The following is a 26,058-nucleotide window of genomic DNA, read 5'->3' as shown; positions in this document are numbered from 1 at the left end:
GAAGCTGGGCCCCTAGAAGGAAGTTCATGGTTGAATCAAATGACCTAGGCTTCTCTTTCCTGCCCCTTTGTAAGTACTTCAGATCCCAGAAGAGAGGATTTCCCCCCAGGAAGGTTGATCTACTGTCCTGGTTTGTCCCAGACTGAGCAGCTTCCCAGGGTGTGGGACTTCCAGTGCTCACATGGGGATAGTCCCAGGCAAACCAGAATAAGTGTCTCCTGAGAGCTTATTCCTCTTAAATCCATCCCCCATGACTATAGGAGTGGCAACATCACCCCCACCCTGCCCCCAGGAAGGAGGAGAGGGAGGAAACTTGATTTTATCATAAACTTCTGCATTGCTAGCACTGTGGTTGGTGTAAACTGGACAAGGAGTGGGTCACAGTCTTTAGATGAGTGACTTTCTGATTAATTTAAGGTTATCTACACAGGTCGTGGTGAGAGGGTTGGAAGACAAGAGGATCATGAAATGCATAATTCATGTGAGGATGGCGAGATCAAACAACATTCATCTAGCTTTGTCTAAAGAGAAATCTAAAATAGGAGATAAAGCAGGTATATGTTTACCTTTTTTGTCTAGAGCTGTAAGTGGTAACATCAGGTATTTAGAGGTTAACAAGCTTGAAGTAAGCAGAGGTGACCTGAGGTATTAGGGTGGGAAAGGTATAGACTTTGCAAATTGACCCTCACCTGGGTCCTTGCCCTGTCTCTTATTTGCTATGTTACCTCAGGCAAGCATTTGACTGCTCCCAGCCTCACTGTTTTTTCCTTGTTGCTGTTTTGTTTTGTTTTTGAGACAGCACAAGCCAAGGGAGAGACAGAGAGACAAGCAGACTCCTCACTGAGCAAGGAGCCCCACGTGGGGCTTGATCCCTGGACCCTTGATCATGCATGACCTGAGCTGAGGTCAGACACTAAACTGACTGAGCCACCCAGGCACCCCCTAGCCTCTGTGTCCTTGTCCACAAAATGAGTAACTTATATCATAGGGTTGCTTTGAGGGTCATATGTCACATCGTCTAGAAAGTGCTTAGCATGATCCCTGGCACATAGTAGGTATTCAATACCTGTGAAATTCCTCAAACCTCTCAGTGATCTTAAGGGGCTTGGGGAATGTTTGCTTTGCTTACATATGCTTTTTAAAGTTCCTTTTTTCCTCACCATGTTTTGTAATGTTTACTTCATGCAATAGAACACATGTAAGGCATATATAAATTATGACACAAAATTTAAAAGAATTTAAAAGAAGAGTACTCAGAAACTCATCCTTCAACTGAAGGTCTAGAGCATCTCTGTATTTGTTTCCTAGGCTTGCTGCAACAAATTAGCACTGGCGAGGTAGCTTAAAACAACAGAAATTTATTCTCACATAGTTTTGGAGGCTACAAGTTCAAATGCAAGGTGTGAGCAGGGCCACATCCCTTCTGAAGGCTCTAGCAGGGAGCTCTGTCCTTGCCTCTTCCAGCTTCTGGTGGCTGCTAATGTTCCTTGGCTTATACTAGCATAATTCCAGTCTCCCCTCTGTCTTCCCATGGCCTTATTTCCCGTCTCTGTGCCTCAGATCTGCCTATCATTTCTCTAAGAAAGACACAAGTCATCGGATTTAAGGCCCAACCTAAACCTGGAGTGATCTCAGCCCCAAATCCTTAACTTAATTACACCTGCAAAGTCCCTATTTCTTTTCTTTTTTTTTTTTTTTAAAGATTTTATTTATTTATTCATGAGAGACACAGAGAGGCAGAGACATAGGCAGAAGGAGAAGCAGGCTCCCAGTAGGGAACCCGATGCAGGACTGGATCCCAGGACCCCAGGATCACAACCTGAGCCAAAGGCAGATGCTCAACCACTGAGGTACCTAGGTGCCCCTGACCCTATTTTCCAAATAAGGTCATATTCACAGGAACTAGGGATTAGGACTTGGACGTAATTTTTTTTTTTGTGGGGGAAGGGGGGGATCACCTTATTAGCACATCTACTCAAGTGTCCCTCTGTGTCTCATCCCTCTGCCCTTGACCACCATCCTGAAGTTAGTATTTTCGTTTGCTTTATAAAAAGGGTATTACATAGTTTATATTGTCTTTTTTCCTTCAATATTATATTTCTAAGACCCACTCAGGTTGGTGTATGTAGTTGTCATTCATTCGTGCTTAATACTCTATTGTGCACTTGTACCATAGGATATTTACCTGTTCTTCTGAAAACGGATATCCAATTTATTGTTTCCACTTTGGGGCAATAAAATGGTGCTTTTTAAAAACCCATCTCCTGATGTGCAAGTGCAAAAGTTTCCCTAGAATATGTGACTAGGGGTTGAATTGCTGAGCCCCAGGTGATGGGCAGATAGCATTTTACAAAATAAAGTCAATTGTTTTCCAAAGCGAATGTCCCAGTTTGTATTCTCATAGGCCAAGTACACATGATGTTCTCCATTCTCAATGTGATTTTTTAGTGTAGGAAATGTAAAAATCTCAGGATTTATCTTTTCTGGGGTGAAAAAGGTAAATGATGAAATCTCATCTTCCCCCCCAATTTTCCTCCACAAAAGATGGTTTCTGGTGGGTCTCTGCCCTCAGAGAGAAAGCACCAGACCTGCAGTCCCACCTGCTGCTGGCTGCGTGGTCTGCGCTCTCTACAAATCCACCTTAATGGGTCATTAGAGGTGCCTGGAGACTGTAATTATGGTATAGCGTTTCATGGGTTTGCAATTGCAGGCTGTGTTTTCTAGACGCCTGAATCAAGTCTACTGTGGAATGATGCCTCTCAGAAAGTTTGCATATGACATTGTGACTAATGAATAAAAAGAGATGCTCACCTTTAGCTCAAGGGACCACTTACTCCAAGGTGAGTGAACTAGGTTGCCCAGTTTAATATGAATTAATTTAATTAATATTGTTTAGTAATTTAGCATAGTTTAATTAATATATAGTTTAGCTAATATGCAGCTGGTTTAATATATATTAAAACTGGTGGAGTGGAAGGCACACTGCTGACCCATAAGAACGCGTGCATAACGGTGTACTCTGGGGTTCTTTTTCTGTAGATGGAGGGGGACAAAGCATCGTTTGTCCCAGTTAGATCACAGAGTCTCCAGGAGAGGTGATGGCATATGAGTATGGCAAAGGCTCCTCAGTGCCTTTTACACTGCATGTGGGACTGAAGCCCAGGGAAAAGACATGACCAGCTGCTGCTTTCTGTGGAGGCCTTGGAGGTACCTGCTTCTTTTCTGGAAAGCCTAGTTAACTGCCCTAGGTTGCCTTCCCTGAAAGCAGAGTCTGAATCAGGGATTCTCAAACCAGTGATTTATTGAATGAGCGTTCCCAGGGTGCACAAGGATGAAGGATATGCGACAGACCAGAGGAAGAAGTTAGGCCAAGGTGTGGGTTCAGGTGCCGAAGGGAGTCAAACACAGTACAATGGGGGCATCTGGGTGGCTCCATTGGTTAAGCATCTGCCTTCAGCTCAGGTCCCGGGATTGAGCCCCAAGTTGAGATTCCTGCTCAGTGGGGAGTCTGCTTCTACTTCTGTCTCTACCCCCTGCTCGTGGTCTCTCTCTGTCTCAAATAAATAAATAAAATCTTTTTTAAAATGGTACGATTATTTTGGAAAATGGTTTGGTACTTTCTTATAAAGTTAAATATGCCCTTATTATATGGAACAGCTACTCCACTCTTAGGGATCTCCCCAAGAGAAATGAAAATATATGTCCCCTCAAAGACTTGTGCATGAATGTTTATAGCAGCCATTTTCGCCATAGGCCAAAACCAGAAACAACCCCGATGTCCTTCAACAGGTGAACATATAAACACATATGCAGTGGAATATCATTCAGCTGGTAGAATAGTTTGAATCACTGATATACATAATAACATGACTAAATGTCAAAAACACAAAACAGTTCATATTATATGGTTCTATTTAGATGGAATTCTAGAACTGGCAAAACTTACCTGAAGTGTTGGAAAGCAAATTGGTGATTGTCTGGGGGTCAGAGAAGGAAGACAATTGATTACTGGAAGGGGACATGAGGGAATTTTGTGAGGCACTAGAAATGTTCTGTATCTTGATTGAGATGGTAGTTAAACAGATGTATCCATGTGTCAATACTCAACAAACTGTACACATGTTCATGACCTGTACACATGTGCATGTTGCATTACCTGTATATTATACCTCAAAGTTATTTTGATGAGAAGAGAAATGTGTTTACTTTGGGGTGATGGAAGTAAAGATTTTTTAAAAAATTTTCATCTTAATAGGTCTCTGTGTTTCTAAATTTTCTACAGTAATAGTCTCATCACTTTCCTTTTCAAAAATATACTGTCACTGTAAAAAACATTCTCTCCATCTCTGAAGCTTCAGCTCAGATGGCTAAATGTCAGCTCTCCCCTCCAGGAATCTTTACCTAGTGCCTCTGTCAGAATTAACTATCCCCTCTCCTCAATCCCCACTGACACGTTGGTTCTACTTGCCAAGCATTTGCATTCTATCCTGGGCTAGTGTGCCTGCGTGTATACTCACTTCCTTGCCCTGTGGATGCCCAGAGGTAGGAGGCTTGTGCTAGTACAGAGCCTCACATGTGGTTGGCCAAATTACACTGGGATTTGTGAGACTGGGGAGAAGTTTCTGGGGGGAGTTCAGAGCTGTTATCACACTCCATATGCACTCAGTGTAAAGGGCGGTGAAACTAAAGCAGAACCCAGCTCAGTTGAGAACTTGACTTTAAGGTTAACCAGTTGCTAGCTGGCTAACCTCCTTTGACAAACCCCTTGAGCCTCAGTGTCCTTTCTGCAAAGTGGGGACAATGACATCTCCCTGTTTGTTGTGAGGCCTAAGTAACACAATGCTTGGCACACAGTAAATGCTCCATTAGCGCTAGCTGCTATTGTCATTACTGTCTTTATAACAAATAATAGTGATAATATAACGTAAGGGGACTGCCCAGATGGGAAAGTACTAAGAAATATACAGGTAAATGGGGTAAGGATTTTCCTCCTGGTAAAAGGCTTCTGCTTTGATTAGTGGTATGTAACATCAGTCTTTAAAAGCCAATCAAAAATTAATTTTCTTCCACTTTGATGGTTTTTTTTGAGAAAATCAAAACCATTTCCCACAGAAGCAGACGTCCCGAAAGGAGTTTGGATTTTGCTGGCTCTGCTCTTCATTCAGGTATCAGGTGGCAACCAAGGCCCAGCCTGGAGGAGGCTGGCTTTCTCTGGAGTGTTTGCTGGAGCCGGGCTGACACAGATCTGATAGAGGTTGTCAGATCTCCAAAGAACAATCGAATTTCTAAGCAGAGCCCCTTCCCGAGCTGCACGGTGCTGCGTTACATTTGTGAATGCCAGCGCGCTGCTAAGCACGTCCCGGTGAATAGAAGTGTTTTGATGTTTTGTTTTTGGTCGGAGATTGAAGTCCAGTGTCTTGGGACCCAGTGACTTCGGCTGACCTTCCTGCTACATGGACAGGACTAAATTTCAACCCCTGGAGGCTTCTGCACACAAAACCTCGTGCCTCGCAATGGCAGGTGCAAGGAGACCCAGCGGAAATCTGAAATCTTCACTGCTTCAGAGCCCGGAGCTCGCTTCTGTCAGAGGAATTAGGTTTCACAAGCCCTTTTTTATGTAGAAAGCATATCATTAGGGGAATCTGGACAGGGCGACTTATTAAAACTGCTGCCTGTAGCTGAGAGCCGTAAATGCCTAAGGACATTTAAAAGCTAATGGTGTGCATTTTTATTACTATTAAATCTTGTAGTATCCATGCAAGTGAATCACTTGGCCAAAGTAACGGGCTTCTAGAAATAATTTTAAGTCTTGATAGTTCTGGAAAACCTGTTTTCCTCAAAACTTGCCTTCCAGTTTGGAAATCAGTTTTCATTCATAATTTTTAATTGAGTAAACAACCTTATAAAATTTGTAACTACCTTCTCACCACTTGTGAACTTCTTTCGAAAGTTCTAATTCCTCCCATCTTGATTTTTTTACCCATAGCTAGTTTTTGCACCATTTTGGTCAATGGATGTGTGAAGTTTGTGGTCTATTTCCCATTAACATCATATTTAAGTTTTATGTGCCTACACAGTATTAACAGCCATTTCTATGGCACCATCCTGCTCTGTTTACTGAGTTGCCCTGGGTTTGAGTATTTAGAAGTTTGTTATGGTGGTGGTTGTTATCGATGGATTATTTGCACCTTTGGCCACTGAGTGTTGACTTTTAAAAAATATTTCCTTGGGGCGGCCTGGGTGGCTCAGTGGTTTAGCGCCGCCTTCAGCCCAGGGCGTGATCCTGGAGACCCAGGATCGAGTACCACATCCAGCTCCCTGCATGGAGCCTGCTTCTCCCTCTGCCTGTGTCTCCGCCTCTCTGTCTCTGTCTCTGTCTCTTTCTCTCTCTCTCTCTCTCTCTGTGTATGTGTGTGTGTGTGTGTCTCATGAATAAGAAAAAAAAAGGAACTCGATAAATAAAAATTTCCTTTAACTGCATTAGAAAAGGTGGCTCTGGGAGGTGCTTTGACATTTGCAAGGGTCCCCCAAATCTTCTAACCCAACCCTTACCCTTCCTTTAAAAACTCCAGGCTTGGGACACTGAGGTAGCTCAGTGGTTGAGCATCTGCCTTTGGCTCAGCTCATGATCCCGGGGTCCTGGGATTGAGTCCCACATTGGGTTCCTTGCATGGAGCCTGCTTCTCTCTCTGCCTGTGTCTCTGCCTCTCTCTCTGTGTGTCTCTCATGAATAAACAAGATCTTTTTTAAAATACCCATTTTCTGGAGATTTGTGCCACCTAAGTTATTTGGGTTTTTTGGTTTTATTTTTTGTTTTTGTTTTTCTCCAGCAAGTGATCACCTTATAGACAGAGATGCTGAGGCAAAAGTACTTCATGGTCCAGGATCGAGCATCTTCTTCAGTGTGACAATCCTGGCCATTGTGGCTGATGGGTTCTGGTTGAAAATGTTCAGTCATGACCACTGGCATTTTGACAGGAAACATCCTCGGAGCTTCATTAGGACCCACAGGATCTGGTCTCTCTTTCTGATGTAGTCTCTACTACCTCCCTGTTTGGCAGAACTCCATCCATACTGGTCCCGTCACTGACCTGGGAGCACATCAATCTTATTGCCCTTGCTTGGAGGGCTCATCCCCTGATCTGAAGAGGGCTGATTCTCATCACTCAGCAATCAGCTGAGAGGTTCCTTCTTCTAAACAGCCTCCCCAGACCACCACTGTTAAAGTGGTTTCCACTCACTCAATTAGCACATTTTCCTCTTTAAGTCTTTGCAGAACTTTTTGTCACTATCTGGTGCTTTGTGTGTTGACTGTCTCTCCCATCAGTCAGTGAACCTCCTGAGAGCAGAAATCCTGTCTGACTCATATTCCCAGATCCTAGAATAGAGCCAGGCACATAGTAGGTACTCAGTAAGTATTTGTTGAATAGCTGAGTAAACCTTCCTTCTTCAAACACTTACAAAGAGTTTCTAGGGAGACACTGTGGCATTCAAAAAATTGGAGCCAGATACACAGTTAACTCTTAGTGAATACTGGTGTTGATGTGGCTCTTTTGAAGACCAGTGGTGAACCCAGGGAGAATGGACCCACACTCCTGGCTATTTGCTTGCAGCATTTTCTCTCTGGGAGTGGCAGCCATGGCTCCTGATAAATGTTATTAGAAAATATATTTTTTAAGATTTTATTTACTTATTCATGAAAGACACAGTGAGAGGCAGAGACAAGAGAAGCAGGCTGCATGCAAGGAGCCCGATATAGGACTCGATCCTGGGACTCCGGGATCATACCCCGAGCCAAAGGCAGATGCTCAACTGCTGAGCCACCCAGACGTCCCTGTTATTAGAATATGTAAGACACAGTTCCTGTACAAAAGGAGGGCTCATTACATGCATTCATTCATTTGGCCAGCACTTGCATAGTACCATCAAGAACTCTGAGTTTGATTATGTCCTATGCAAGTTAACAAGTTAGCCTGCCCCAGTTTCATGCTGGTAGAAGATGAAACTTGTGGGTCAGAAACAAAGGATAGTTTCTCACTCACAGCAGTAGCAGTAACCGGAGTATTAGCATCTTTATGATGGCTCCCCAAGCCCTGATATCCAATCGGTGATGCAAAGAACAAAGAAGGTCAGCTCACACCTGCACACGATGGATTACAGAAAAGGAACCCTGAGCTTTGGGAACCTGATTCTCTTATCCTGGACAGTCTGTCTGCCCTTTGCCCCAGAGGGAGACACAAACTCTATCTTCCAAGGCTGTTTGATATACAAATATTTTTGAAAAGATAACCTGGAAAAAAGAGTAACCACTGCCTCTTCTCACCAGATGTTTCAAAATGCTTTGAGACTCATGGAGAACTGTCTTACAACAAGAACCATAGTAGGTCCTCAAATTTATTGAACCAATGAATGAGTGAATAGCAAGTGTTGCATGCAGCACTGTATAGTCAAATAACCCTGGTTTCTTTCATTAGTGGCTTATGTCCTCCTGCTAGGGAAATAAATGGTTGAGCAATACAGTGGTTAGGTCCTTGTGCTCTGGGCCCAGATGCCTGCATTTAAATCCTGCCCCCATCACTCATTAGTTTTGCAACCTTGGTCTCAGAATCCTCATCTCTAAAGTGGAGGTCATAGAACTTTTGTGAGTAGATAAGCCGCAATGCAATTGTAAAGTGCTTGCCTTAGTGGCAAGTATCCAAGTAAGTGTTAGTTATTAGGTTGAACCATATGCAATTGTCATTTCTGTAGTTCAAATATCGGCAATTTTATGTAGTTCAACCTAATCATGTCACCTTTATTATTTGTCTTTTGCTTGGTTACAATTCATGGTGTAGAAATGACTGTGAAGTGGAGGTGTGCCCTGGGTCAGGTGAAGCAGGCCTACAGAGGCAGAAAAGTATCTGGGAAAAAGAAATGGGCCCAGAACCAGATGCGGCTCTGAGCCCCACCTTCTCCTCTCATTAACCCTGTGACCTTGGGTGAACCACTTAACCTCTGAGCCCCTTGTCTCATCTGTGCAATAGATACAATAATCCCTTCTACCTCACTGGACATCGTGAGGCTAATATCAGATGATGGATGTGAAATTGCTTTGTAAACTGGAAGGCACTGTACTCATGCTCAATATGAAGAGGTCTTAAAGGCTGTGAGATTTGCGTCTGGCTTCAACCAGACCATCACTAGGTATAATTTAATATCCCTCCTAAGTACTCTAATCACAGTTTTACATTTGAAGTATAGCATTGGCCCCTAGACTCAAATTGCTGCATTAGAATCAAGTTACACTAGTCAGGTTTGTATCTAAGGCCTACAGCCTTCAAGCACCACAGGGACCATCTGGTGACCAAAGAAAGAGATCATCTCATTACAAAGGATAATTGGCTTGCAGCTAAATCAGTCAATAGCTAACATTTATCAAGCTCCTTTAATGAGCCAGGCACAGTTTTAGCTCTTTATGTGAATGACTTCTCACTTGAAACCTTGAAAAATTCTGTGACAGAGATGGGTAATAATGTGCTTAGTCTCCATTTTACAGATGAGAAGACTGAGGCAACTTGAGGAGAACAATTAGAATTTGGCAGTACTGGAATTAGGAGTTGACAAGTTACATTCCCCGAGCACCCTCAATAATGGTCAGAAGTACCCATTCCCAGTATGTTAGCCCAGTAAGGGGGAGGCCCGAGAGCCATCCCTCTGGGGCAGCTGTGGTTGTTCAGGTGCCTCTGTGGTCCTAGGAGCCCTGCCCCTCCCACCACCAAGCCTGGGAAAGCCAAGTCCTGCTGCGCACTTACAGGGTGTTAGAATGGTTCCACATCTTTGCTGTCAGCCCACCTATACCCTGCCGAAGATGTGAGGACTTCAGCTCTTACCTCCTCACTTCTGTGGGGACTTTCTGTGGTGGGAAAACTAAGACTCATCGTGTTTGCTTTCCCATATATTTTGAGCCTGTGCTTTCCTGTATATTTTGTTTCTAGCGTTTTGTGGGACTAAGGCATTAGCTGGGAGTCCGCAGGTAGTATACACCCTTGTGGTGATCCCAGAGACACACAGTGATATCGCGGCTTAAAGAACACAGGTTTTTTGTTTGTTTGTTAAAGATTTTATTTATTTATTTGACAAAGAGAGAGCTAGAGCACAAGCAGGGGGAACAGCAGGCAGAGGGCAAGGGAGAAGCAAACTTCCCATTGAGCAGGAAGCCCGATGTGGGGCTCCATCCCAGGATGCCGGGATCATGGCCTGAGCTGAATGAAGGCAGATGCTTAACTGACTGAGCCACCCGGGGACCCCTTAAAGAACAAAGTGTATTTCTCATTCACTTAATTGTCCAAGAGGAGCATTCTAGGTGGCCAGGTGGCTCTGCTTCATGCAATCATTCTGGCACGCAGAGTCCTCCAAGTTACTTTACGCTTCCTTAGGGCAGAGCTTCTCAAACTATAAGTGGTAAAGGGCCCATTTTCTTTTCTTTCTTTCCTTCCTCTTTTTTTTTTTAAAAAACATTTTTGATCCACTTCAGATCAGAGTTTTTGTGAAAACAAATTAAAAGGAATTACTAGAACAATGAAGGGAGCAACTTCCCAAAGACATACAAAACAGAAGCCTGAAGTATTTTACTGTTAGATATAATAGGCTTAAGTTTATATAAATGTTACTAAATATCCCCTTTTCCATTTCTGTTCATATCTCACCAGGGACTGATGCTGGAAACCCTTAAAGGACTTTAAGGGGTATTGTCATTGGCCTCATAGCTGAAACTGGGTTGCATCATATCCAGGTGACAGTTTTGGGAACTCCACCACATTCCCTGATCATTTTTTGTATTTTAAGTCAGTCTTATTGAGATATAATTTGCATAATATAAAATTTTCCTTTTGAAGTTGTACCGTTGTATGAGTATTGACAAACTGTGCAACTGTCATCAGAATCATGATACAGAATGTTTCCAACACTCTTCAAAGAACTCTCTTGCTCTATTTCTAATTAATCTTCTTCCCCACTTGCCCCTGGAAATCCTAATCTAATTTTTACTCCTACCCTTTTTCTTTTTTTCTGAATGCATATAAATGGAATAATACAATATGTAGCCTTTATTATTTAAAAAAAATTTTTTGTAGCTTTTATTTTTTAAAAAAAGATTTATTTATTTGGGAGGGTGAGAGAGCAGGGGGAGGGGCAGAGGGAGAGGGAGGGAGAGAATATAAAGCAGCTTTCCCACTGAGAACAGAGCCTGACATCAGGCTGGATCTCACAGTCCAAGGTCATGACCTGAGCAGAAACCAAGAGTCAGGTGCTCAGCCAACTGAGCCACCTAGACATCCCAATATAAGCCTTTAAGTCTGGCTCCCCCCCCCCACCCAGCATTACAGTTTTGAGATTCATTTATATTCTCTAGCATATATCCATTAACTACTTTCAGTTGGATAAGCAATAGTTTCTTTATCCATTTTCCTGTTGATGGCCACCTGAGCTCTTTTTAGTTTTTGGAGAATATAAAGTTAATATAAACATTTGCATAAAGGTGTTTGTGTAAGCATGTTGTTTCATTTCTCTTAGGTCAATATCTAGGTGTGGGGTTGCTAAGTCATATAGTAAATGGTTTATTTATTCATTAGAGAGAGAGAGAGAATGAGAACAAAAGTGGAGAGAGAAGCAGAAGGAGAGGGAGAGAGAGAATCCTCAAGCAGACTCCCCATTGAGCACCAAGCTCAATGCTGGGCTGGGCCCCAGGACTGTGAGATCATGACCTGAGCTGAAATCAAGAGATGGCCGCTTAACTGACTGAGCCACCCAGGCTCCCCATGAGTTTATCCTAATAGAACCAAATAGTATATTATCAAGGGCTAAGTGGCATTCTTTAGGTAGAGCAAAGATCAAATCTGAGGTGACAAAGAAGTGGTGCCCTTTTGCTTGTATCTCAATGACTTGATACCACCTTGGCATAAGCTGGGTGCACATTGTCCATCATTCTCAAGGCTGGAAAAAGATGTGTTGGTCAATGGCACAGTGGTCTTTGCCTGAACAAGAGAATGACTTCAACCAGGACTTGTGTCTAATTGCTTCCAGAAAGGAAGGCATAAGCTCAGCCATGTGAAACCCCAACATCCAATTTTTGCATCCTGCCTCGAGGGTTGCCTGGCTCCCAGACACCAGCCTGTAGGCAGTAGGTAAGCTCAGGGCTAGAGCTGTTTGTTCTGAGCTGTCCCCAGGAAGTGACAGCTCCTAAAGTTATGAATACCATGGACTTTGGCTTATGGATCATACAGGCAATTGGTACAAGTTGGCAGGAGCACCTTCCAGGCTCCAGTCTTCACCAGTATGCTCTTTTGTGTAGAACTTTGAAGCCTGGATTCCCTGTTTGGCCTATGTTGGAGCAATCCTAGAAATATTTTCTAAAGGAAGGCTAGGCCTTGGTGAGATGTAAAGGGACTTTCTAGCCAGATATAAATGAGGAAAAAACTGATTCTTCACAGGAGGTTCTATGCTCTGCTGGTTTTGGAAACTGATGCAGTGATACCCCAGGTCCTTGCCAGAAAACACCTCCAACACACACACAGTCTTTACTTAAGTCAGGAAAAGGCGCATTCAGGTGCCCATCCTTGCCTCTATGGCTATTAGATAAGCTCGTATGGATTGTGCCTTGTGCACATCCCCCACGAGAGGGGCAAAGGAGACTCTGTACCTCACTCTGCACCCTGGCACAGGCCTGGCACCAGGAGGGGTGGGAGGAGCAGCACTTTTCCTCATTCAGTCAAAGGCCTTATATGGCAGGTGCAGCCCCATCTGTAGCTTGGTTAAGCTTACCCCTGGATCATTCTGGGCCTCAGATAGCTAAACTTGTGGCCCATGATGTTTTCATTTGCATTCCTTCAGAGACAACCTAACAAAGCAGCAGACTCGCTGGAGCCAGATTGCCGGGGTTCAAACCCTAGCTTCACAACTACTTACTAGCTCCGTGGTCCCAGGAAAGTTATTTATTTGACTTCTCTGTGCCTAGAGTTCCCTCATCTGTATAATGGAGATCATGCTATTATTGACCTCCCGAGTTGTGAGAATTAAATGGAACATGTGTCATATGTTTAGAAAGTACCTGAAACACAGAATAAGCGCTGTGTGAGTGTTAGCTGGGATGGTGATGTGTATGATGATGATGACATTGAGGACGTTGTCCATGTCATCAGGAGTCCCTCTCCCTTACCCCATTGTGAGTTTTCTCTGAGGCATTATTTTTAGGCTCTGAACCCAGAAAAAGTTATGGTTCTTCTGAGCAGTCATCTGTCTATAACCTTATGGACACTGCAACTCATGTTTCCATCTTTGCTTTGGGTGCTAAATGAGTAGTTTCCACAAAATTAACCATTTGTAAAGGGCTTTTAGGGATAGGTTCTGTGTGTTCATGGCTCCTGACCCAAGTCCATGAAGACCTCCTTGATTTCTTCCTTTCATAACCTAAAACAAATCCTGTTGTTGGCTACTCCAGAAGTTGTCCTGGTTCTGGCCACCCTTCACCCCTTCTACTGCTGCAAGCCCCTTTTCAGGATGAATGTACAGAGGCTTAGTTGGGTTCCCTGTTTCTGTCCTGGTCCCTGAAGCCTGCAATCCCTGTAACAACCAGTGTGGCTTTAAAAAATGTAAGTCAGGGATCCCTGGGTGGCGCAGCGGTTTGGCGCCTGCCTTTGGCCCAGGGCGCGATCCTGGAGACCCGGGATCGAATCCCACATCGGGCTCCCGGTGCATGGAGCCTGCTTCTTCCTCTGCCTGTGTCTCTGCCTCTCTCTCTCTCTCTCTCTCTCTGTGACTATCATAAATAAAAAAAAAAAAAATTAAAAAATGTAAGTCAACTTACATCACTCCTCTGCTTTCAACCTTTCAATTACCTTGGGAGAACAAAAATCATGATTTGCACTGCCTCCTGTCTGTCTCCATCCTTGCCCCCACCCCACCCCCCACCCCCCATTATGCCTTCTGTGCCTGTCACATCAGCTTCTTCATTGTCCCTCTCTGCACTGTGCATGGCCAGGGCTTTCTCCTCATGGTGTCTTCTCCTGGAGACATTTCCCTCTGATTAATGCTATGGTTTGCTCCATTCCTCTCTCACCTGAGCCTTGCACAGATGTCATCTCATTAAAAGCCCTTCCCTGACCATCTTTTATTTTTTATTTTCTTTTAATTTTTAAGCAGTCTCTATGCCCAGCGTGGAGCCCGATGTGGGGCTTGAACTCATGACCCTGAGATTGAGACTGGAGCTGAGATCAAGAATTGGATGCTTAACTGACTGAACCACCCAGGCGCCCTCCTAACCATTTTTTTTAAAAGAGCAAACTCCCTTGGACCCTGGCATTCCATATTCCCCTTATTTTACTTGATTGTATATTCTTCTCTTCAGCATTTACCACCATCTCTCAGGAATTTGATTTGTCTTTCCCTGTGAGACTCTAAGCTCCTTCCGGTGAGCCTCTTTTTGAGGTGTCTTGGCCCCCACAGTGCCTAGAATGGTGCTCAGCACGCAGCAGGGGCTTGACGAAGAGTGATTAAAGCTAAGAGGGAAATCCTTCATTTCCTGTGCATCCCAGTCTTTCCTGGCCTGGTTTCCCAAAGGCTTGGAAGCAGTGTGTGTACAAATACACATTACACCAGGACAGAAACAAATAGAGAGATCAAGGTAGAGAACAAATATGTCTTTCTAGGTGCCTGCTGATTCCTCGGTGGTGGAAGATTCTGTTGAAGAAGTGAATCATGACTGTCAGCAGGGAGTTCTATGCTCCATAATTGAGTACAATATTTTAGTAGCCTCCAGCCTGCCTTCACAGATGCCAGTGGATGAATGAGAGCTTGCTGCAGGAAGAAAGAGGCCCCTGAGCTAGGAATAAGCACTTTAAGCCACCTCCTTTTCTCTTATTTGAGAGCTCCAAGGACTGTACATATACACTTTCTTCCTTGGAAGAACGGTCTTTTTTCGTATTAACTGGTAGGGGTGGAGATGCCCCCCCCCCTCCGGGCAACTGATGTTGCAAAAGATGTTTCTTTAGATGGAAGGCGTTCTGGGACCTGCACCATACGTTATGAGCCTATTTTGGCAACCAAGTTGGGAATATGGTTTGCTCTTCTGCAGTATTGGGGGTAGTGATGTTTTCTGATTTTGGTGCTGGCTGTGTACCATTTTAGGACACAAAGGTTCTATTGCAGCTGTGAGCCCCAGGTTGCCTGGGGGATTTCGGGGTGTTTGCTGGCTGCTCGTTTTCCCAAGGATTTTGGACAATGATAAACATAATTAGCTGTTCTCTTCCTCTGGTCCAGATATGTGTACCAACACCCTGGTGGAGCAGAGTCTCCATAGGGGACCTGCCCTTCTTGCAGTCCAGATCTGAAAGGAGTTACTTCCAAACATCCTATGCACAGGAAAGCAGAAAATCTGATGCAGACCATTTGTGTCTTTTGCTATAGGAAAATGCAAAGCTAGTAGAGTGAATTAATTCTGACACAGACAATAGAGTGGGGCCCCAGGCAGGGTCATTCAAGAGACACAACTTCTTCCTTAGAGCTTTTAGCAGAAACAACTCCATTCTCAGCCCTCACAACTTCTGAAGCTTTTCTTGGAGGATCCTTTGTCTGCTCTGAGGGCAGTTAGAGAAGGCATCCAACTTTCCAGAACCTTCTGTAAAGGAGCCTTTTTATCTGAAAGAGGGCTCCTGGCTGGTGGCTGGGCTTAGTGACGCCTGCTGGAGATGTGGCTTATGAGTCTGTGGATCCAAGTCATCAGGACATACGTCCTGAGGAGGGAAAACTCTTGCACGGGGGAAAATGCTATTACTGGCTTTACTTTTGACCCTCTGTTTCTATGTACCTCCTAAACAGATATGATTTCTTTAACATGAGAGTATACTATTTTCCTGAACTCCTGCTTCTAAATGATTAAGTTCATGGAAAGGGGTAACCCAGTGGGGGTAAAAAATTGGTCTTCATGTGTGGTAACTTGTGAGCTGGGTAAACAGCAAAGCATTTTAGGAAGCATCTTTTTAATCATCCGCATTCTGAAATTTAAAACAAAAGCTGCTAGTGGCCAATGCTGTTAGCTACTTGTCAGACAACAAACACACTGCAGTCAGAAAAATCCCCACTGAGTTTGGGCGGCTGATTTCTCTGGCAGCAAATGAAAGCTTTGGCTGTTGCCCTTGAAGACTGGCTGAGCAAGCCAGGACGGAGCCCACCGAATGTCTCCCTATTCACCACCCACCGCCCCTGCCCCCGCCTCACTGTGGGCACAGCATGTGTGTGTGTGGGTGTATATATGGGGTGTGTGTGTGTGCGCGCGCGCAGGCACCCTAACTCACAATTTTAGGCAGGTGCACATCCCAACCAGGGATGCCACACCAGCCTAATTCATTCCATACCTCACAGCCAGGGTGATCTTAGCCTCAATGGACAACAATTTGGAGGCATTGTTTACAAATCAATTTTTCCCTCTAAATAGGCTGTTAGAAGAGTGGACCCTTCTGCTTGCCCAGGCTGGGCCCACCTGTCACTGGGACTTCCTAGCCACTGGTCACACTGTATTGATCTTTTTAATCCCCTCTCTTTGAAACACAGAGCCAGCTGATGTCGAGTTCCTCAAAAGAAAGAGTCTCCTACCGCCCCTACCTCTACAGGTAGCTGCATATCCGGGCTAATTCCCCACTAAAAAGTCTTAATTGGCTTATGAGGAGCTTGAAAGATCTCCCTTGTGTTTATAAGGTGAAAGGAAATGATGAATCCCAAATGCCCTGGTCTGTCTATCCCATTCCTTGTTGGAAATTGGGTGCGTTTTATTTTTTTTAAATTGTTTTTGAAAAGGGACTGGAAGGTTTGGAGGTGGGTAAGGATAGTGTTTCACTTTGGTGGTTGAGACGTCAGGGGAAGGGAAAAAAGCCTCAGTGAGACATCAACATTAGGCGAGAAACTTGGTGACTTATTTTTTTTTTTTACTTAGTTTTTATTTACACGAAACATCTGCAGTACAAAAATGTAAACTTTGATAGCTCATAATAATAGAATAAAATCTTTATATACAAAAATACATTTTCATATGAAAGAAGTATCTTGAATAAATTAAAGTACTTTCCAGCCCAGTCGGTGCCTGAATAGCTACGCAAGTCTCAAGTCTCTGGGTTCTTCCTAGAGCAAGCCTGCAGTGGTGGGGGTCGGGATCCATAATGCATGAAGTCCACTCCTTGTCTCTCCTTTTTAAGCCTTTTCATTGTATTGTCAGCCGGCTCAAACCGAATTTTCATGCTCGTTTTTCTTCATTAGAGTTCTACAAATTGTAAAATTGACTTTTCACCTCGTCTTCAGGGGCTGATCTGTCCCTTTTCTAAATCACACTGAAGTGGTGGCTGGGGTCAGCTCTGAGCCAGTCACAAAGGAGGTTTTGTGAAGTTCAGAAAGTGCAAAAGGAAAGGCCGTCTAAGGGCGGGCAGGAGGGGCCGTGGGCTGAGGGCTGGAGAAACAGACCAGGGGGCAGCCTCGGCGAGGGTGCAGCGACCTAACAAGCGGCTCAGGTATCTCCCACCCCTTGAAAGCTCCTGCTCCCTCCCTCCGCCGGGCTGGGGCTCCATCTACTGCCTGTTGCCTGAGGGCGGGGGAAGATAACGGTGTCCCTAAGGGGCCTAGTGGTACGGGATGAAACAGGGCGTCGTGTGGAGCAAGTCTTTGGGCAGGCCGGGGAAGGAGAAAAGGGGGTCGCCGGGGCCGTAGGCGAAATCTTCCGAGGCGGCGGGGCTACTGGGGTCAGACAGTGGCGAGGCGGCGGTGGCGCAAGGGGAGGCGGCGGCACCGGAGCCCCAGGACTCGGCGTCGCTGGAAGGGCTCGGGGGCCCCGGCAGGCAGGGGGCGCAGTGCGGCGGCAGGAGGCGCTCCCGGGCACCGCCCCCGGGCAGTCCCTGGTCGGCGAGGCGCAGAGTCTCCGCCAGAGCCCAGATGTAGTTATAGGCGAAGCGCAGCGTCTCGATCTTGGTGAGCTTGGTGTCGTCGGGGAAGGAGGGCAGCACGCTGCGCAGCGCATCCAGCGCCGCGTTCAAGTTGTGCATGCGGTTGCGCTCGCGGTCATTGGCCTTGACGCGCCGGCTCCTGCGCAGCGAATGCAGCAGCGCCTCGGAGCGCACACGCGCTCGGCCGCGGCGCCGCCGCCGCTCCTGCTCGTCGTCCTGCGCCCGGGGAGTATCGGGCGCTGCAGGAACCCCGGGCACCGCCCTGCGGACTGGCACGGGCGTCCCCGAGACAGGAGCTGGTGTTTGGAGCCGGGCACAGTCCTCCTCGTCGGTGAGGAAGCCGGATAGGTCGCTGCTGCTGCTGCTGCTGCTGCTGGCGCAGTCGAGGTCCGAGAGGCAGGTCTCCAGGGGGGCTGGCATCGTTGCGCGGCGCAGGACCGACGGGCAGGTAAGAGCGCGCCTGGAGGACTGGAGCCCGGGGTTGAGGGCAGGGTCGCCGGGGCGCACTTACGTTACAAATGGCCCGGGCCTACCCTGTGGCTGCTGCGGGCGCGAAGGCCTGGAAAGGCGCGGGGGCGCACCTGGAGCTTGGCTTCGCCTCCTCGCCTCGTCTGCAGGGGCCACGCTCCTGGCCGGTCTCCCGAGTGATCTCGCCGGCGAGCAGATCAGCTCGTGTGAGTACCGAGTGTGGCACACGACCGGCCTCAGGACCCCTTAAGTACCCGCCCCAACAATGGGCGCCCCCCTCCCTTGCCACCTCCGCCCCCGCGGCAGCCCCCGTGAATGCAGCGAGGCGGCAGGTCGGCCCCGTGCGGTGCCCGGGTATTTGCATAATTTATGCTCGCGGGGGGCCGCCCGGCCCCTCCCCCCTCCCGGAGCGTGCCCGTAATTACCGCGGGCCAATCGGCGGCGGCGGCGCGGGGCCCCGGGAGCCGGCTCCGGGCTAAGCCGGCGGGGGCGTCTCGGGGCGGTGCAGCGGAGGCGGGGGCGGCCGGCGATTAGCGGCCGAGGCACGCTCCTCTGGGGGCGGGCCCGGCGCCCCTCGCCGGGGTGGGATGAGGAGGCGGGGCGCGGGCTGGAGAGTGTGGCCCGCGCAGCAAGTTGCGGAAGCCTGGAGCCGGCTGGAAGCCTGGGTTCGCTTCCTCTCTCCCGCTGCTCACGGGCCCTGTGACTTCGGGCCAGTGATTTGACCTCACTTTCCCCATCTGCAAGATGGGGCACAAGTCGTCCTGTTGAGGATGATGTGAAATGATATTCGAGGGACAGTTGGCACGGCGCTTTTGTACGGCAGCGCCCGACCAATGGTGGGGAGAGGCAGCGCCCTCAGAACTGCGGGAAAACCCCCACCCAACGACGGAGGGGGGCCGAGTGAGGGTCATGGAGCAGAGGGCAGAGATACGTGCTTCTGTTCCTTCCGGATTGAAGAAACAGGGCAGTGCCTCTTCGACTCCTCACCTAGGGGCGGTGGATGGAGGAGGTGGAAGAGAAGTTTGGAAAGTAAAGGAATAGATGATTTTTCAAGTTGAGTGCAGTTTTGGCCGAACACCCCTAGCATCTCACTAGTCCCTCAGCCTTCCTACCCCAACACTTTCCAGTGACTTTTAAAATAACAGAACCATGAGAATTCCCCCCCCCCGCCCCCACTCCGGGAGCCCCGCCCCCTGACTCTGCCTCTCTGGACCGGCATGCGGCCTCTGAGGCTCCCTGGAGTGTGAGCACACCCCCCCCCCCAAGTAGACCTGGCTTTCCTGGCCTAGGAGAGACGGTAGCAAGCACCCAGTGGAGCCACTGCCACACCCCCCTATTCCTTTCTCTCCCTTAGTGATATGAATGCACCTGTTATAGCAGAAGGTTTACACTCTGTCAGCACTTTTCTCTGGTCACCAGGGCCCACTTTGGAGCAGTAGAACCCAGACACCCCCAACTTTGTACTTAGGGAGAAATAGTAACTAAGGAACACACCAGATTATGGGAGCGGGGAAGTTAAAAACAAAATGAACAGGGCAGCCCCAGTGGCGCAGCGGTTTGGCGCCGCCTGCAGCCAGGGGTGTGATCCTGGAGACCTGGGATCGAGTCCCACGTCGGGCTCCCTGTGTGGAGCCTGCTTCTCCCTCTGCCTGTCTCTCTCTCTCCTTCTCTCTCTGTGTGTCTCTATGAATAAATAAATAAAATCTTAAAAAAACAAAATGAACATCTTTTAGCAAAGTTTCAGTCTCCTCCCCATGATATCTGGGTGATGGCCTCAGGTGTGGTCCCTGGCCTGTTGTCCTCAGAGCTGTCCTTGCCAGAGACACTGTCCCCTTTCTGCTGTGCTGTTGTCTAGAGGCAGGGCCTGCCTTGGCTGGTGGTCCAGTGCTGGTCTTCTGGCTTCATGGACTCTGCTCAGCAACTCCTTCCCCTCTGCCCTGCCTTACCTTTTACTCCCCACCTGGAGAGAAGGCTGTACACGCTCATATAGAAGAGCTTTAGATTTGTTAGAAGTCACAAAAAATGGATTTAATCTGGTGAAGCAAGAAAGGGAAATTGTTGGCTGGTAATAGGCATTTCAAGGGACACAAAGGTGCTGGTATTTGTGAGTCTGCTGGAGCTGAGGTGTCCTCTCTCTGCTTCCATGAGGCTCCAGGGCACTCCCACCAGCCTTGATTTGACATTGCTCGGTGCCTGTATGATATTCCTGAGACTGGGGTACTCAATCTCCACAAAGTAGGGGCCTTAAAACAGCAGACGTTTATTCTTCAGGAGGCTGGGTGTCTGAAATCAAGGCATCAGCAGGGTTGGCTCTTTGGAGGTTCTGAGGGAGATTGTGTTCTGTGCCTCTCCTAGCTTCTGGGGGCTCCTGGTAATCCTTGGCCTCCTTGATTTGTAGCTGCACCACTTCAGTCTCTGCCGCCTCCTTCTCTGTCTTAAAGGGACACTGGATTTAGGGCTTATAAAGACACTCGTCATTGGATTCAGGGCCCACCCTAATCCAGGACGATTTTGCCTTGAAATCCTTACCTTAATTCCAGCCACAAAGAACCTTATTCCAAATAAGTTCACATTATGAGGTTCTGGTGGACACATCATTTGGGGAGCCACTATTCAACATACTACTCCAACATACTAGCTCCTTTTCTATTTTTTTAATTTTTATTTATTTATTTTTTTATGATAGAGAGAGAGAGAGAGAGAGAGAGAGAGAGAGAGAGAGAGGCAGAGGGAGAAGCAGGCTCCATGCACCGGGAGCCCGACGTGGGATTCGATCCCGGGTCTCCAGGATCGCGCCCTGGGCCAAAGGCAGGCGCCAAACCGCTGCGCCACCCAGGGATCCCACTAGCTCCTTTTCTAAATTCTTGGGAGAGAGGATCTGTCTGTTTAGGGGAACAGGGTCACTGGAGTGTCATTTCTTGGCTGCCTTACACCTGAAGAGCCTTCCTGTGGAGGAATTTGAATGTATGGGCTCCTCCCTCGGCATTCTTGGCAATTGGGGTATGGCCATGTGACTTAAATGGGGTCAGTTTCTTGCCCCACTTGGAACTTGGCTCTGAGCTAGTGACAGTTCAGAGTATACATGTTTTGTGGAAACAACCTGGATGGGCTAGTGGCCAGTGGTAAAAGGTATGGCCAGGAGCCAGTGGGTATCCTGCCCTAGCCTTCTGGTGGGCCTGTCTTTAGTTGTGATTCTGCTACCCATCCCCCATTGCCCCCTATATTCCAAGCCTGGTTCTCTAGTCTTTTCATTGCACAAGAAACCCCATAGTAAGACTTTTCTTAGTAGGGCCCTTTTGCTTGGGTTGGCTAGGTTTGATGTCTGTGGTTTGCTACATAAAACCCCAAGTTAAATGCTCCATTGCCAAAGCATGGAGACTGAGGCAACCCATATACCATATTGCTTGCCTATTCTGGGCCAAGCACTGTGCTAGTTACTGAGTTAACAGGGGTGAAAACCTGGCTGATGGGGGTGATGGGCATGGAGCCTCGTAAGCTTAGGGTTGACCGCTGGCAGAACCCTTGGAGGTTATTCATCTGCACACTGCACCTCATGCCTAAGAAGCAGGTGGATGATTGAGGGGTCTTTTCTCCTGGTTACCCCAGGGATCGCTGGTGGTCAAACTAGAGCCAGACTTAGGAGTCCTTTTAGCCCCAATTCCAGATTTTTCCATCACAGTTAATCAGTAAGTACACAGTGAGCACTTCTTGCATGCTGCCCGGTGCCAGATGCTCTGTGTCGAGTCAGGCAGACTTGTAGTCATGGAGCAGGGGAGATGTGGCCAGCCGGGGAGAAGTGGTCACAGAAGGGTGACCTGCCAGTGGCTGTGAGAAGTACTGAGGGTCCATAGAGGCGGCAGACCTGGAGAGCATTGTGCATCTCCCAAAGGAAAGGGGGTCGTCAAGAAAGGTTTCCTGGCAGAGGAGGACTTGAGAAGACCTTGAAGGATGGATGGGATATGAACAGACAGTTTAAATAGAAGGGGATTATGGGGATGACTGTGGCGGTCAGTCTGGATGGGACTTCTATGGGGTCCCAGTGGGAAGAAGGTAGGAGACAGTTGTGATGGGCTTCAAATGGCCATGGTAGCCTTCTTTCTTCCTCTTTGTCTCATTCTCCTTTTGCTTTTTCTGAGCAGGGCTATCACAGTTGGTCCAGTGGTTCACTGCACAAGAGCATCCAGTGCAAGTGGAGGCTAAATTCCAACCTCTCTACCATGTGCCAAGCCATGTACTGTGATGTGGGATTGCATCTTCCCAGAGAGGTGTCCTATTTAAATGTGCCCAAAGGTACCTTGTGAGCTAGCAGTGGCTCTGTGCTCTCTCCTGCATGTGTCCCACTCCTCTGCCTGAGCCATGGTTACCTGACTGGGCAGGCATCTGAGCCTTCCCCTGTCTGCTCTGGCTCTTGGGCAAGTACACCTCCTCCCTGGACATTAGTGCTTGCCCACTTTGCTTTTCATAAGTGCATCTGAGGCTTGGGTGGATGAGTGGGGCTGTCCTGCAGGTGACCCACTGAGGATGGCACTGAGCCCTGGGAGAATGAGAATGAGATGTTGGCTTAGGCTCCCATGTGTTCCCTTTGAGGCTCAGAACTCTCCCTTCCAAAGAAAGTCTGAGAAGCTTCTCCTGCCCACCAACTCCCTTGGAGGCTAAAGGGATGTACAGAGCACATCTGTGGAAGCCCTCATTCCCAGAGCACATTAGGATGCTATCTGGGCAGGCAATAAATCTGGCCCCAGCAGGCACCGAGGTGGCAAGGCTGCACCAGGTGTTCTGGCTGCCTGATGTGTAACCCATCCAGCTGCCAGTCTGGGTGGGGAGATAGATGTTCCAAGGGACTGGATGTGGTCCCTGAGGTGGTAAGGATGATGGTGGACCCTCGCCCAGATGTTCTCATCAGAATCTGGAAATATGGATCAGATGCTGAAGTGGTGATTGATACTTAGAGCCTCTGTTTGCCCCTCATATTGGAATAAATGCCTTGCTTTAGCATCCACCCTTCGATCCTGTGCTGACCTAAGCCCATGAGGCTGAGCAACATGCATCTGTGACAGCTCCAAGTGATGCCAAGACTGGGGCTTCTCTGGTTTTGCTTGGCTGTGTGACCACTGGGGGTGTAGAGGGGAGATGAGGATCTCTGGGAGGGATGCTGGGGCTGGAAAGGGCATGCCTCTTCCAGGCAGCTCTGGAGGTCTACCTCGAGGCCACTGTGGAACCAACAGGGAGGTGACTTCAGTCCCTTACTGAGAGGACCTTTCTGATGTCAACACCCAATGATGGAACCAGCCTGCTGGAGACATGGGAGGAGAGGCTTTCAGGGTTGAGCAAGGCATCTGATGTTTCCAGGATATTTTGAGATTCTTGGTGGTTTTTTTTTTTTTTTGCTTGTTTTAAGCAAAGAAAGGCCAAAATAGGAGAAAATAGTGGCCAATTATAAAGGTTTATCTGCAATAAATTAATGTGGTCAGCATACACAAATACAAAGCTGTCTGTGCTGTTCACCAAGACAATTTCAGAATTTTAAAACATTTTTATTTATTTTTTAAGCAATCTCTACACCCATCATGGAAGCTCAAACTCATGACCCCGAGATCAAGAGTTACATGATCTAGTAACTGAGCCAGCCAGGCCCCCAGACAATTTCAGAATTTTAAAAAGACCATCAAGTAATCACGTGTGCAGGCATGGAAATGCAGGGATAGGAACAGATTTAAATTTCTGGGGGCACATCTTCTTCCTGTAGCTTTGTCAGTGATTCAGTGACCATGCATGTGACTTCATTTGGAGTTAGTACCCACAGCCTTTGGCCCTTTTGTGGACATGAAGCTGAGCCAGATGGCTTTCTTGCCACCCTCCCTTTCAGTTTTCAGAAACACATATGCCTGACATTGAACAAACTGTCTTTTAGAGAAGCTGCTTCAGGAACGAGGCTGAGGGGTTAGTGTCCTGTAATTCCAAGTGCTGGTATGATCATCTGAATGTGTTGGATGGGGCGGGAGGAAGGACATCATCACATTCCACACTTTTCTCCTAAACAGTTTCAGTTGAGATTTATCATTCCCCATCCATACCAATTGTTAGACAGAATATTAATTTCAAGAGTGCTGTGGCATCTACATGTAGATCTGGATTTTGTTACAGGTGATCTCCTTCTCCTTCTCCTTCTTCATGGTATACATGAACTGTCAGATGCCATTTAGGGTAAGAGAGGTGAAGGGTGTTGGTGCCTTACTCAGCCACTCATCCATCCGGGTCTTGGACACCAGGCCGTGCAGTGCACCGAGTTTATAAGGCAGATTTTTTGCACAAAGCAGAGCTGTTCGAGGGCCACCCTTTCCAAACCATCCCAACTATCATCATCTAGTTCTTTCTGGGGCTGTGGGGAGGGATGGCATTGGTTTGCTGGGTGGCATTTTAGAAAGAAAACACTGTAATCTTTTTTTTTTTTTTTTTTTTTTTTAGAAAAAAGGAAGAAAAGGGTGCAGTTACTCCCGAGGAAGCAACGAAGGATGATGTTGGACAGAGAGGCACACAGTAAATCCTTTCACTCTGTTAAATACACCCGCAGATATGCGTTTCCATCTAAGAGAAGCAGGGTCGGGGTGGGGAGTGGAAAGGAGAAACAATTCCCTGTTTTCTTTACTGATGACCCATGACAGTTGTGGAAGGGGGGGCAGGAGGGAGGGGGGAAACGAGGCAGGGGGGGGAACAGAGGCGTCTTTCAGTGACAGAGCAAGGAAAATGGGAAATTATCCATGCTTTCCAGAAATCCGTGGAGGCCCCCTCGGCCCCTGCCCTGCTAAATACAGTGCCGGCTGTATGCATTTCCCACCTCAGAGATGTCTGCTTGAATATTCTGTGGCATTGTATACTGATGTGTTCGGTTGTGTACAATCTGCCTACTTGGGGAATAAATGTTGGCCTCCAGGGGAAGTCCTGGTGCAGATCAACTTCATTCTAGTGCTGTATAAGACATGCCTTCCAAAAAACACATTGGTCAGTTATGCAGCCAGATAAATTCTTTCCATGAGAAATTTTCAAATTCGATTGGTGTTCCCAAGCCTGGTGGTGGGGGACAATCTGTGCTTGGGCTCGCCTAAGGTTTGAAGGGCATTTGTGGTTTGGGCCAGTCTTGGGTGAAACAATGTCCTTTTTGTGCCCAAAGTACAGTCGGGGGAGGCAAATGGGGTGTGCACACTTGTGCAGGGTGGGCCCATAGGGGTGCGGGGCCCTGGACTCAAGAGGGTTTAGGCATTAGGTGCTCAGCCCCCATCAGGCGTGAGGCCTGGAATCATATTCACATCACCTGCATGAGGCTAGAATCAATCCAGAACCTCTTTCAAAGTCTGAGTTTTGCCTTCATAGATTTCTTGAACTCTTCTGGGCTCAGATTTAGAGACAAAACAGAACAGAGGCCCTGATGTTGCTGTCACCAGATTCAGCTCCCCAAATCCAGGCCCCACCTGCCACAGGATATTGCTAAAGCCAAGGTTCATTTTTGTCTGTTTCATGTTTTTAAATCCTTAAGAACATTTCCAGGGGAGATCAAAAACACCCGCCTCACTCTAAGGTGCTTGTGGGTCAAGTGTGGGAAAAATGTGTGAGGATGTTTTCTTCTGTGCCTACAAAA

At 47.3% G+C, this 26,058-nt stretch overlaps 1 protein-coding gene and 1 long non-coding RNA gene across 2 annotated transcripts in view; one reads left to right on the top strand and one right to left on the bottom strand.

Annotated features, from left to right (window-relative positions):
- LOC129494952 (uncharacterized) overlaps nucleotides 1-24,956 on the top strand; it is a 72,701-nt gene extending 47,745 nt beyond the window's left edge. The window contains exon 3 of the long non-coding RNA XR_008661435.1: nucleotides 24,891-24,956. This is a non-coding gene — a long non-coding RNA (uncharacterized LOC129494952). The remainder of the gene's footprint in view (nucleotides 1-24,890) is intronic.
- NEUROG1 (neurogenin 1) lies at nucleotides 17,637-18,377 on the bottom strand. The gene has a single exon (XM_055302207.1). It carries the CDS (start codon nucleotides 18,375-18,377, stop codon nucleotides 17,637-17,639), a length of 741 nt encoding a protein of 246 aa, XP_055158182.1.
- Nucleotides 24,957-26,058: the final 1,102 nt, after the last annotated feature.

This window comes from Nyctereutes procyonoides, unplaced genomic scaffold (genome assembly GCF_905146905.1).
Source record: "Nyctereutes procyonoides isolate TBG_1078 unplaced genomic scaffold, NYPRO_anot_genome, whole genome shotgun sequence".
Lineage (NCBI taxonomy): Eukaryota > Metazoa > Chordata > Mammalia > Carnivora > Canidae > Nyctereutes > Nyctereutes procyonoides.
The sequence above is the reverse complement of the archived record's forward strand: the minus strand, read 5'-3'. Positions and strand labels throughout refer to the sequence as shown.